Genomic DNA, 11,777 nt, shown 5'->3' on the forward strand with positions numbered 1-11,777 from the left:
GTGGGAAGTGTCGGTCCACACCACATCTGAAGTCACCTCCTGTCAGGGAACACACAGGCCGCACCTCAGAAAGCAGTCTCCTGGCACTCCAAAGGCCCTACTATTACCACTGTTGTTGTCATGTGCCTTCAAGCCCTAGGCCACCGATCCTGGGGTTTTCTCAGCACCCATTTTCTCCGCAGGGGTTCCCATTGCCTTCCGCGGCGGAGGAGAGTTGTGGCTTGCCCCAGGTTGTCCTTGTGTGTGCCTCCAAGTCTTCTCTGAACTCTGGAGCCAGGATCGAACCCTGGCTCGGCCCATGCAGGACCCACTGGCCACAGTCTCTCAGCCTCAGGGCAATGACAAACTCCACTATAGGTTCGCCTCTGAAGGCAAACCTATAGTGGAGTTTGTCATTGCCATCCTCTGAGGCTGAGAGACTGTGGCCAGTGGGTCTGCATGGCCGAGCCAGGGTTCGAATCCTGACCTCCAGAGCCCAATGCTCAAAACCACGATCCCACGCTGGCTCTCTTCAGCAGGGCTTTGCCCTTTGCCATCCTCTGAGGCTGAGAGAGCGTGACTTCCCCATGGTCACACAATGGGTCTGCATGGCTGAGTGAGAACGCAAACCCTGCTTCCAGAGTCACAGAGTCACTGCGCCACGCTGGCTGACTTCAGAGGAGGCCCGCCGTGGCCATCCTCTGGGGCTGAGAGAGTGTGACTTGCCCAAGGCCACTCAGTGGGTTTCTATGGCTGAGCCAGGATTTGAATCCTATCATGGGGTTTTCTTGGCATGTTCAGAGGAGCTTTGCCTTTGCCTTCCCCTGAGAGAGTGTGATTTCCCTCAGGGTCACCCAGTGGAGCTTGGCTGTCTGAGCTGGGATTCGCCTCCAGCGCCACAGCCCAACGCTCAAACCACTGGGCCACGCTGGCTTGCAATGGAAACGAAAACGTCTTCACTTCGCCCTCGCTCTCTCGCCGAGCTCGAGGCCTCCCTTCGCCTCTGCGCCTCCTCCAATCAGAGCGCGAGTGGCCGTCCTTCGCCTCTGCGCCTCCTCCAATCACAGTGCGACTGGCCTTCCTTCGCCTCGGCTCCTACTCCTCCTCCAATCAGAATGCGGACTCTCCTGGCCCCGCCCCCTCCTCCCTGGAGCCTCCTGAGTGGCGCCTAGAGCCCTCCCGGGGCCTGTACGTGGCAGAGGGCCCGTCCGCGGCCTATGAGCGAGGGCCCCGTGCCCCGGAAGGGGCGGGCCGAGGGCCGGAAGTGCCCCTCCGCCGATGCCGATTCGCTCGCTCTGCTCTTGGGCTGGCGCCTCGTCCTTCGCCTGCCTTCCTCCTCCTCCTCCTCCTCCTCTTGCGCCTTCTTCCCCTGGTGGCCGCCGCCATGTCGCCGGTGCGGGCGCTATTGGCGCTGCTGGCCGCGCTCTCGGCCCCGGCGGCCGGGTACTTCGTCAGTATCGACGCTCACGCCGAGGAATGTTTCCTGGAGCGGGTCCCCTCCGGGACCAAGATGGGACTCATCTTCGAAGTAGCCGAAGGGGGCTTCCTGGACATCGACGTGGAGGCGAGTCTTCGAGGAAGGGCCTCGCGGAGGGGCCCACGGCCTTTCCCTCCGGGTTGTGGGGAGGCTTCGACGCAGTGGCCCCCACACGGTGCCCTTTAAAGGCTTTTGGACTTCAGCTCCCAGAATCCCTCACCATTGGCCAACGTGGCTGAGGCTTCTGGGAGACGAAGTCCAAAGACTGAAAGGGCTCCCTTTGGGGGACATAGACTCAGTGGCCCCCCCAAGACTGTGCTCTTTAAGGGCTTTTGGACTTCAGCTCCCAGAATCCCAGGCTATTTAGCCAGCATGGCTGAGGCTTCTGGGAGATGAAGTCCAACACTCTTTAAAAGGGCCGCCTTTGGGGACTATAGACTCTCCAGACTGTGCCCTTTAGGGGGATTTTGGACTTCAGCTCCCAGAATCCCAGGCTATTGGCCAGCATGGCTGAGGCTTCTGGGAAGTGAAGTTTAAGGGCTCTGAAAGGGCCCCCTTTGGGGACCACTGGCTTAGAGGATCTCTTAGAGCACCTATTTCTCCTGGGAAAAGGGAACAGAGGGCTCTTTTGCCACATGAGAGGAGTTTAGGCTAGTGCCTTAGAACCAGATGGAATCCCCAACAACGGATGAATGGCGTATGAAAGCATTAGATATGTTACAGTGGTCCTCAAAGGGTGACCTTTCGGAGATGTTGGACTTCAGCCCCCAGAAGCCTCAGTCATGTTGGCCAGTACCCTGGGATTCTGGGAGCTGAAGTCCAAAAGCCCTTAAAGAGCACCAATTGGGGACCACTGAGTTAAAGTGGATGACGTCTGCAGTGTGTTTGGGACCTATGTCTTCTCCATTCAAAAGGAGGCCTGACTGGCTAGGACCAAAGGAACTGGGGTGTCGTATGCTTTCCTTTGCCTCCCTCCCCGTTTTTTGGTCAGCCGGATGCTTCTGGAAGGTCCCCAGGGTTGCTTGACTGTATATTGAACCACGACAGGCTTGACTCCCTCCCTTTCTCCTCACTATTCCTGCCACGTGAAGCTAAAGAAAGGAGAAGATGGTTGCTTCCAAAAGGAGAGTAAGCCTGCGCCCACGCTGCAGAAATAATCCAGTCTGACACGGCCATGGCTCAGTGCTGTGGAATTCTGGGAAGGGCCGTTCTATTACATATTTTGCCTTCTCTGTCAGAGAGGTCTGGGGCCACGACAGGTTCCCAGGATTCCATAGCACTGAGCCGCGGCAGTTAAAACGGTGTCAAACGGGATTATTTCTGCAGCGTGGACACAGCCGGATTAAAAACAACAACACTTTTGCTTTGGCTTCTTAGATTCTTAAAGCCGCATTCAACCCATGAGCTAAAGGCAGCATGTGAAAACAGGACAGACGTGTCGTAAAGCAGAGAAGACTCTATTCTGTTCTGAAAGACTTCATGGGAACTGATAATACAGTATTGGGGCAGTGCAAGGTTTTGAAGTAAGGACATGAGCTGGGTTTGGGAAAGGTTTGTGGACAAAGGAGATTCAGTTATGGTGATGAAACATGCAAAAGGTAATATTCCCCTTGTGGTTACTTCAGTTTCTTCCTGCGTTGGCTTTCTCTGCTGTAATTCAGGGCAGCCCCCGCTACTGTACTTGTAAATTGGCATGTTGAGCAAATGAGAGGAATTGGACAGTAATGACGGAGGAATAGAGATGATAATCTACAGGCTTTCCTCCTCTGGATGTTATCGTATGGCAAGTATGCATACACAGTGTGTGCTGAGTTATCGCACGGCGAGAGCTTATGTGTGTTGTACGCATGTGAGATGAAAATGGGAAAGCAAGCTGCGGGTTTACACAGCCGAAGTGTATTGGCGATAGGGCTTGACGGTCTCTTGGTACTGTGTTGCTCACTGAAATATGTGTATTAAATACAGGGGAAAGTTTAATTTATCTTATTTAGTAGTCTAAGAGATTTGTGGTCGTGGCGGCCACACCTTGTTGAAAGGTTAGTGAAATCTTTCTTAGGCCCCAGTTGGGATTCCTTTCCCTAATGGGCTTCTTGGCTAAATAGTGTCTGGAAAAAGTCCTCTGTCCTAACTGCTGTTGGTGGCCTTGTTGTGGCCGCAGTGTACCTAAGCAAGGCTTGAGTTCTGCCATCAGGTCAGGTTTCACAATACCAGCTGATTTCTCTTTGTGCCAGTCTCATTGCCAAACACAGCACAGGGAAGGCAGTGCCGTCCTAGGCTGCACTGCTTTTACAATCTTCTTCGAAAGCTTCCCCTTCTAATGTAATCCCTGTTTGGGGTATCAACTCCTGCCCTTTTAAAAAAATCAAATCAAATTCTGGTTTCATATCCAGCAAGCATATTGTCTTCAATGCCTTTTTTGCATCCGTTACGATATCTAGGTGATCCAGTCCCAAATCCTCCAAACAGTGATACCTTTATTGGCCAACCAAAATGCACAGTATATACATTCTGCAAGCTTTCAAAGCTTCACTGGCTTCTTCATCAGGCAAAGGTGTTACAAACCAAACCAAAGACCTTCATTCCCCCCCCCCTCCTGTTCGGTTTGTAACACTTTGCCTGAAGAAGAAGCCAGCGAAGCTCCGAAAGCTTGCAGCATGTATATTGTGCGCCTTCTTTGGCCAACCAAGGTATCACTGCTTGGTGGATTTTTGGTTGGATTTGCTATACGGCCAACATGGCTGCCCCTGGATGATATCTAGTTGAGTTCATATATGAATAAAGAGATTAAAAAGAAAGAATATTTTGTTGGGTCTTGGTAAGTTTATGTGCATCTAGGCAATGAATGCAGTTGAGTGAAGTGAGTTGTATATAGTGAATAGAGACTTGTAGTGGTGGAATGGACTCTGTTGCTATACAGCAATGGACAGACTTGGGCAGAACCTTTCTCCCTGTTTGTTGGGTATTAGAATTGTATTGTTTTTATGTGAAGGAGCATTTTTAGGAGAATCTCCCAATAGTAGTAGGAAGTATTGTGGTCCAGAGGTGAACGGAAGAATTAGCTTGTTGATCACTGGATGATTTTGTAGTAGATTAGCAAGAATTTCTAGCTGTCGGTTCTTTAACAGTAGCAGCAGTGAAATGAAGCGCTCCCCTGCAATATATAGACATACACACAATGCTGAAAGGAAAGATTGCAGAGTAGATTTCTGTGGAAGGTCAAATTCCTGGGCTCAGAATTCTTCTACGTTTTGTGCCAGGCTCCCAGTTGTTGGATCTCGAGGGTTCTAGTAAACACTAGAGATTAGGGAAATCACAAGTTAACCCCTGCTTGCTGTAATCCATTGGATCTCAGTGGTGTCCTTCTGCACAATGCATTGCCTTAGGCCTGTTTCTCCTGCAGTGGACTAAACTCAGAGTTGGAACATGGCGGTACGCAAGGAGTGTGGTGCCGTGATCCTGGTTAGAAAAGTTGTAGAGATAATATGTTTCCCTATTCACAACTGTAGGATGCTGGGACACATATTTTAATCCTACATTGAGAAGATCTGGAGTTGAGTGCTGTAGTTGCAGGTAGAATTTAAACTCATGACAATTAGACAAATAAATATAAAGGAACAGGTTGGATGGAAGTTACATTTGGCTGGCGACTCCAAATACCAGCTGTGATATGGGTGTGAAATGGTTTGGGGTGGCTTTTTAATGCTTTTCTATGCTGTGCTGTGAGCAGAAGTAAAGCAACCTAAAAAATAATAGTGTCGACTGTAGGTAATTCGTAATGGCTTTCTTTCTGTTTCCAGATAACGGGTCCTGACAACAAGGGCATCTACAAAGGAGACCGAGAGTCCAGTGGGAAGTATACCTTTGCTGCTCACATGGATGGGACGTATAAATTTTGCTTCAGCAACAGAATGTCCACCATGACTCCAAAGATAGTGATGTTCACTATTGACATTGGCGAAGCTCCAAAGGGGCAAGATATGGAGACAGAAGGTGAGCCAGGTCCAGGAAACAAAACCATTCTGGTTCATCCAACTCTCATACTAGAAGCAGTTGGCTGTCTCCATCTGCATCTTCCAGCTTGTTGTCATTATCAATTTCACATTTTTGTTCTCTCTTGAATTTAAATGTTGAATGGAACAGAATTTAATTTTCTCTCTTTGCAACGCAATAGAAATTGATTTGTGTATGTGTGTATAGGACAGATCTCTTGTGTACTGTTTGAAAAAAATCTTAAGTGCTTAAAAGGTAATGTCTGGATCTTTAATATTTTAGCTTTCTGCAGAGCTAGCCTCTAAACACTGGGTGGTATAAAAACATTTGAGCAAGGTGGTTAGTACTCTGCCATCTCTACTTGTGGTTCCTTCATATCTTTGTTTCCTACATAATTGCTAGCATTTCCAAATTTATCTTCCTTTGCTGTCCTCAGTGAGTCCTGGATTAGAAAGCAGATGGCCTTGTCTTGCCCTGGTTTACTAGATGTGCCAGTCCTTTGTATTGATGGTGTTGTAGCACGATCTTACAGCCTTAGTCTCCCTTGCTTCAGGTGGCTCCATAGAAGAACACCTTTTCCTTTAATGACTCTGGGCCAGTGAGGCATAATTTGGAAAGAGGGTATTGCCATTCTGTTCCATGCTGTGGCAAGTCATTTATCCTCCTTTCCATCTGCTTTAGCAAGCAGAGTTCCCATTGCACTTTGAGGTAAAGGAAGCATATGGATTGACTCTCCCAGTTCTGCCTTACTTCTTGGAGCTATTTAAGCAATAGGGGTTGTCTTAACCTGAAGAGCTGCCACCCTTTGCTGTGAGTGATGGAAACTCACGTACCAACGTGGCAAAAACATGCATTTTAGACAATGGAGCTAAAATTTGCCATATGTGAGTGACATCTTTAGCCTTCTGCCCTGAACTTGTGTTCATCTCTGATACTTCCCTCTAGGTGGTGGCGATACCTGGGATGGTATGTGTACTACTACTTAAGGAGCGTGTTAGTTCTCTTGCCTTGTGTCTCATAATCTGCTGTTGGGGCTCAGTTGTGTGTGTGCGTGCTCACGTGTGAGATTTCTTGCTAGTGTATGTTGATAAGCAGTTGTATGGCAGTCATATGAGAGAGCCTGAATGTCACCTACAATGAGCTGTTGGGCTCCAAAGAGCTGCTCTGGGGTAGAGTAGTAGACTTCACCAATGTCAAATCTGGAGCTACTTTTAAAAATGGTTTCGCACTTGGCATTGGGGGTTTAGGATGAAGCCACCTTGGGACAAAAGTACCTGCAAAATTTGAATTCTGTTCCTGGTTCTCAACTGTTAGTTAAGTTACCATAGTGCAGTCAGTAACTACGGTAGCTAAGATAGTGGCTCATGCATACCTACTCATCCTTTGCTTTGCGTATACTTTGAGAAGGCCATGTTGTGCTTTTCCCTGGGCTTTTAAAAGATCCTGGCCCATCCTTTCCTTTTCTGCTTTATGCTGTTATCCAGGTTTACAGCTATGAGGGGGACAAAACTTGTCTGTTTTCCCCCTAAATAAATCTTCTGCCTCCCCTTGAATTAAAATTTCCTTCAGACCCCCAATATGTAATATGCAGAGAGTGAGATATTGAAAATCATTCATGCCTAAAAATCTTTGCGTTTGCATTCTCTCGGTAACTTTGCTGGCACCTTTTCTTTGGATGGCTAGACTGTATTTCTAAATTCTCAATGCTTTAAGTTATTGCAGTGTTAGAAATTGCAGGACAGAAGGAAAATTTCATTCGAAGGGAGAATTGTTATCTCATGCCCTGGAGCTGGATCCAACTTGGAGGCCCAGTTTTCCTTCTGGCCTTTCTTGGATCACCATGCTTTGTTTCCCATGACACCACTGTTTGATGGTTTCTTTATGGCTTGGTTTTTACCAGCAAGAGCTTTCAGCTAAAATATTTTTGGCCCCACCCTTTAGCCTTTCGCCTCATCCACCATTTGGATGCAGTCCCTGACAACCTCTCTGAAATTGAAATTGGCTCTCACATTGAATAAGGTTTTCCACCTTTGGTCTAAAGGTTCTAAGGCAAAAGCTCTTTGACTTCTCCATGCTCAGTTTCTAGCTTTGGATTTCCTGCAGGGAGCTGGATGAGATGGCTTACATGACTCACTCCAGCTCTGTGATCCCTTTGTGATATCTCACCAGTTACTACCAGGAGCTTGAGTGCCCATCCATAAAGCACTGGCAAAACCAAGTCACTGTTTGAGTTTATTTTTCTGATGCATACTAGTTGATATAAACATGCATGTTCAGGTTTGAGCATGGTCAAAGTGTGCATAAGATGAATATTACTAATAGGCACTCGTTGCATTGTTTGTGTGATTGTCTTGGTCCAGAATGTCTCAATGCAAGTGTGAGGACTTCCTTGTTTTCCTCATTGTTCTTCTCTTACTTTATGCCAGTTTCTTCCTATCTAGAAAGAATTCTGCTGCTTTATGCTAACTGAACATGGTGATGGTAAAGTAATTTTTGCCAATGTTTCCCAAAGCAGGTGGATTAAAGTTGCTGGATGTGGGATGGGAAGGGGTGGGTATGGTCTGAAATGAAGAGAGTGTCTGGGAGCTTGCCTGTATTCACATAGATGCTGTGTTTTGGAATATGTATTACTAGAAAGGAGCTAGAAATTGAAAATACACGGGTGACAGCATTTTTGTGTTTGTCGAAGCTCATTTCTTTTTTTTCCTAAAGATGCACGGTTGTTATCTGGGAAGGCTTCAGAACTTGTGTGGGCTTATAGTTGGATTTTAATTTTCTTACCTCCAAATGTGATGTCTTTGTGATCCCTCTACAGCTCATCAGAACAAGCTAGAAGAAATGATTAATGAATTAGCAGTGGCCATGACAGCTGTCAAGCATGAACAGGAGTACATGGAAGTTCGTGAAAGGATACACCGAGCAAGTAGGTTTGCCTGATGTGTGTACCTTTTCTTGGTAGTAATAATAAGTAATACAACACTTACTTTTTATATCAACTTTGAATTTAACAACTCTCCTAGCATCCATAGGCAACAGGCACTTCTATACAAGTAACTAAACAGGCTAGATGAGGAAGGATGGAATGACTGATCTTTTTGGACAGACAGCCTGATTGGTTTCTATGCTAGACATGGAAAACTCCTTGCTTTACAACCAACAGAGGAATGTGGTGGGTTGACAGGGATGGATCAGATTGATCAACCCTTCTTCCACCATTCTGTTTGGTGGAGTAGCTTGTGGCTTTATTTATTTAATACCATGCCTTTCTCCCATCATGGGATCTACCACATTGCTTCCAGGTGGCTTACACTAAGGTTAAAATAAAATAGAACTATAAAACTAATGTTTAAAAAACCAAGTAAAGAATCATATTAAAACACCATTAATTTTGTTCTTGTTTCTGACTTATGGTGACCATAATGCAAACTGTTGCATGGCTTTCTTGGCAAGGCTTGTTCAGAGGGCTTTTGCCTTCCTCTGAAGCTGAGAGAATGTGACTTGCCCAGCATCACCTAGTGGGTTTCCATGGCTGAGCGGGGATTCAAACCCTAGTCTCTCCATGTCCTAGACCTAGACCAACACTCAGACCACTACACTATGCTGGCTTAGTTAAAAATCATTTGAGGTGTTTCATATCTATTATTTTGTAATCTTGAAAAGCAGTTATTGAGATAGGTGTTTTTGCATCCTGGTAGATGTGGCTGGCATCTTCAGAGAAAGATGCTGAAGATGCCAGCTACAGATGATGGCAAATTTATCTGAAGATGCCAGCCACAGATGCTGGCGAAACTTCGGGAATAAATTCTTCTAGAACATGGCCACAAAGCCCCAAAAACCCACAAAAATCTATGGTTGCCAGCCATGAAAGCCTTCAACTTCACACAGTTACAGCACTAATTGGTAAAACAAGAAAACAATAGAGGACAGCGTTGTCAAGGACCATGTGTTGCAAATGCATGTTTAAACAATCATCCTTTTTCTCGATGTCTAAGGTCAGTGAAGGAAGGGGGCCATCCAAATCTGTGATGATAGAGAATTTCATATCCTGGGCCCAGTTTACTCAAGGTTTCTGTCTCCTGTACCTGCCTCCTGTGGCTTAGATTATAGTGGGACACAGCAGGGCCTGAGCTTATGATTGTGGTGTGCAGGACAGACTCATATCAGGGGAGACAGTCCTCAAGATATCTAGGTATCAAACTATTCCAGTTCTGTAAAATTTCTGTGTTAACCAGTGTTTTGTTTTTCCTTCCCCAGTTAATGACAACACAAATAGCAGAGTGGTCCTCTGGTCGTTCTTTGAAGCTCTTGTATTAGTTGCCATGACATTGGGACAAATCTACTATCTGAAGAGGTTTTTTGAAGTCCGGAGAGTTGTTTAATCAAATTCTCCCCCCTTATTCTCCAGCGGTCCCAGATTCTCCATTCGCCGTCTACCAAACAACTTGGTTGCAAAGATCACTTAGTTTATTTTACCCTTGTGTTTTCAATGATAACATTTGTTTTAAGTTTCTTCTTAGTTGAATTTTTTTTATATATATATACATACACACACACATAGATAATTCTCTCTAGGAGAATAATGTGCTGAGAGTTGTTAATTCAAATCGGCAGACTTTGTTTCTCACGAGCCAAAGTGAGTTTAACCAAAATGGCAAAACTTAGTTTTAAAACAGTACTATCTCCTTCAGTTCTTCCTTGAGTCTCTTCTCTTCCTACCCCTCCCCTTTTGAGTAAGAAAATATTGTTTGTGTCTAGGGGAAATGGTACAGTGCCCTAAAAGAGGCTTTTTCGTATATTGTTAAACCTGTGGAGAGATTCTTAACTATCAAAGGAGTTCCTCTCTGTACATGGGAGAGGAATCGTGGGCATACACCAGTCTTGGCAGTATGTCCAAGAAAGTACACCAGTATGCCAAGAAAGTACTGGACACGTTCCTGTTCAGTTATACTGGAGCAAGCTAGCAGTCCTGTTGAGCTATCATTAGATGGCTTCTGTAATATCTCAATTACTTTAATGTTAAGTACACTGGGTGGTTTCCTGCAGTTCTTGTGAATTAGAGATGAAAATGCAACACTTCTCTTAAGAGGTAGCCATGTGGCATTGCTGTGCAAACCTGTGAACAGGCAGCCAATTACGGGAACTTGGTTAAATGTATTTTTTCCCCTTTTTTGCTTATGGCTCCAAAGCTCCTCCTGTGTTTAGCGCTATTCTAGTACTAGTGTTCAGGATGCTGGTTCCTGATGCCAAAGGGTTAACTGTTGGAGGGGCCTGAGGTTATTGTCACGCTATGCAGCCCATGTAATAAAAGAGCAGCAGCGCTGTTGCTGGGTGATCCTAACAACACCAGGATGGTAACCACCTTTTCTGTGAGGGAGACTTGTGTGCCTTTTATGTGGCAGAGGAAAATGAAATGGGTGCTGTTTTTCCCTGTCAGTGAATCTTCCCAAGAGGCCCCTGTGCATTTAATAGCAATACAGTAAAGAAACTGAGCCCATACGGCTCCCTACAACTTGGGGATGCAAACTTGCACCTATTGAGTTTCTCTTTGTTGAACTGCTGTTAGAGACACAGGAACCTCTGCCAAGAAAGGAGTTGGCACCTCCAATTAGGACATGTTGAAGTACCAATGTATTTTGCGCTTTCTCTCTTCAATCACACATTGAATTCAGTTTTTGTACAAACTATTTTTCTTCTTGCTATCTGGATGATGGGTTTAAAAATTGCCGCATCTGTCTACAGGAGCGGATGCTGATCCAAGATTATGTTGTGGCTAATGTATATTGGACTGATGTATATTGGTTGTAATTTTGGGGACGGGTGGGAGTGGGTTCTTTTCAACTGCGGGGGTGGGGAGGGAATGCTAAAGAGTTTTGTACCAAATTTAATTTAATTAAAATTTGTTACAAGTTTTCATGGTTCAAGTAATCTTTTTCAGCCTTAGGTGGTCGCCTAACAGCCGTTCTTCAAATGGGTGTCCAGCCCCATCTCAGTGCAGCTGTTGTATGCCAACTCTGTATAGGAGACAAAAGTTGAATTCAGATTAGAAGATGTACATTTAAAAGTGCTTGAAATATTGCCAGATTCGATAAATAAACACATTCTTTTAAAAAAGAGAGAGAATGAGAGTGAGCCTGATGCTTATGTGAAATTTTAAACACTCATTTCTATCTTTTTCTCAGTCTGTTTGCAAGGAAACCAGCTTTGGGGGAACATGACCAAAAGCCAGTTCAATAATTCCACCAAACACTTTTTCATTCCTTGTTGTTGTTGTGTGCCTTCAAGTCTGGTCTAGCTTACAGTGACCCTAAGGCAAACCTATCATGGGGTTTTC

At 45.6% G+C, this 11,777-nt stretch overlaps 1 protein-coding gene across 3 annotated transcripts; it reads left to right on the forward strand.

Annotated features, from left to right (window-relative positions):
* The first annotated feature begins 1,257 nt into the window (after positions 1-1,257).
* On the forward strand, positions 1,258-11,561 carry TMED2 (transmembrane p24 trafficking protein 2). 3 transcript variants are annotated; one of them, XM_042441891.1, is made up of 5 exons: positions 1,258-1,543; positions 5,254-5,446; positions 6,392-6,412; positions 8,262-8,369; positions 9,701-11,561. In XM_042441891.1, exons 1-5 carry the CDS (start codon positions 1,364-1,366, stop codon positions 9,823-9,825), a joined length of 627 nt encoding a protein of 208 aa, XP_042297825.1. In that variant the 5' UTR covers positions 1,258-1,363; the 3' UTR covers positions 9,826-11,561. The 3 variants fall into 3 exon arrangements, with proteins under 3 accessions (XP_042297825.1, XP_042297824.1, XP_042297823.1); XM_042441890.1 differs by having other exon boundaries at positions 8,262-8,384; positions 9,701-9,839; XM_042441889.1 differs by lacking the exon at positions 6,392-6,412 and having other exon boundaries at positions 1,274-1,543.
* The last annotated feature ends 216 nt before the right edge of the window (positions 11,562-11,777 follow it).

The sequence above is a fragment of the Sceloporus undulatus genome, chromosome 10 (genome assembly GCF_019175285.1).
Source record: "Sceloporus undulatus isolate JIND9_A2432 ecotype Alabama chromosome 10, SceUnd_v1.1, whole genome shotgun sequence".
Taxonomy (NCBI): Eukaryota; Metazoa; Chordata; class Lepidosauria; order Squamata; family Phrynosomatidae; genus Sceloporus; species Sceloporus undulatus.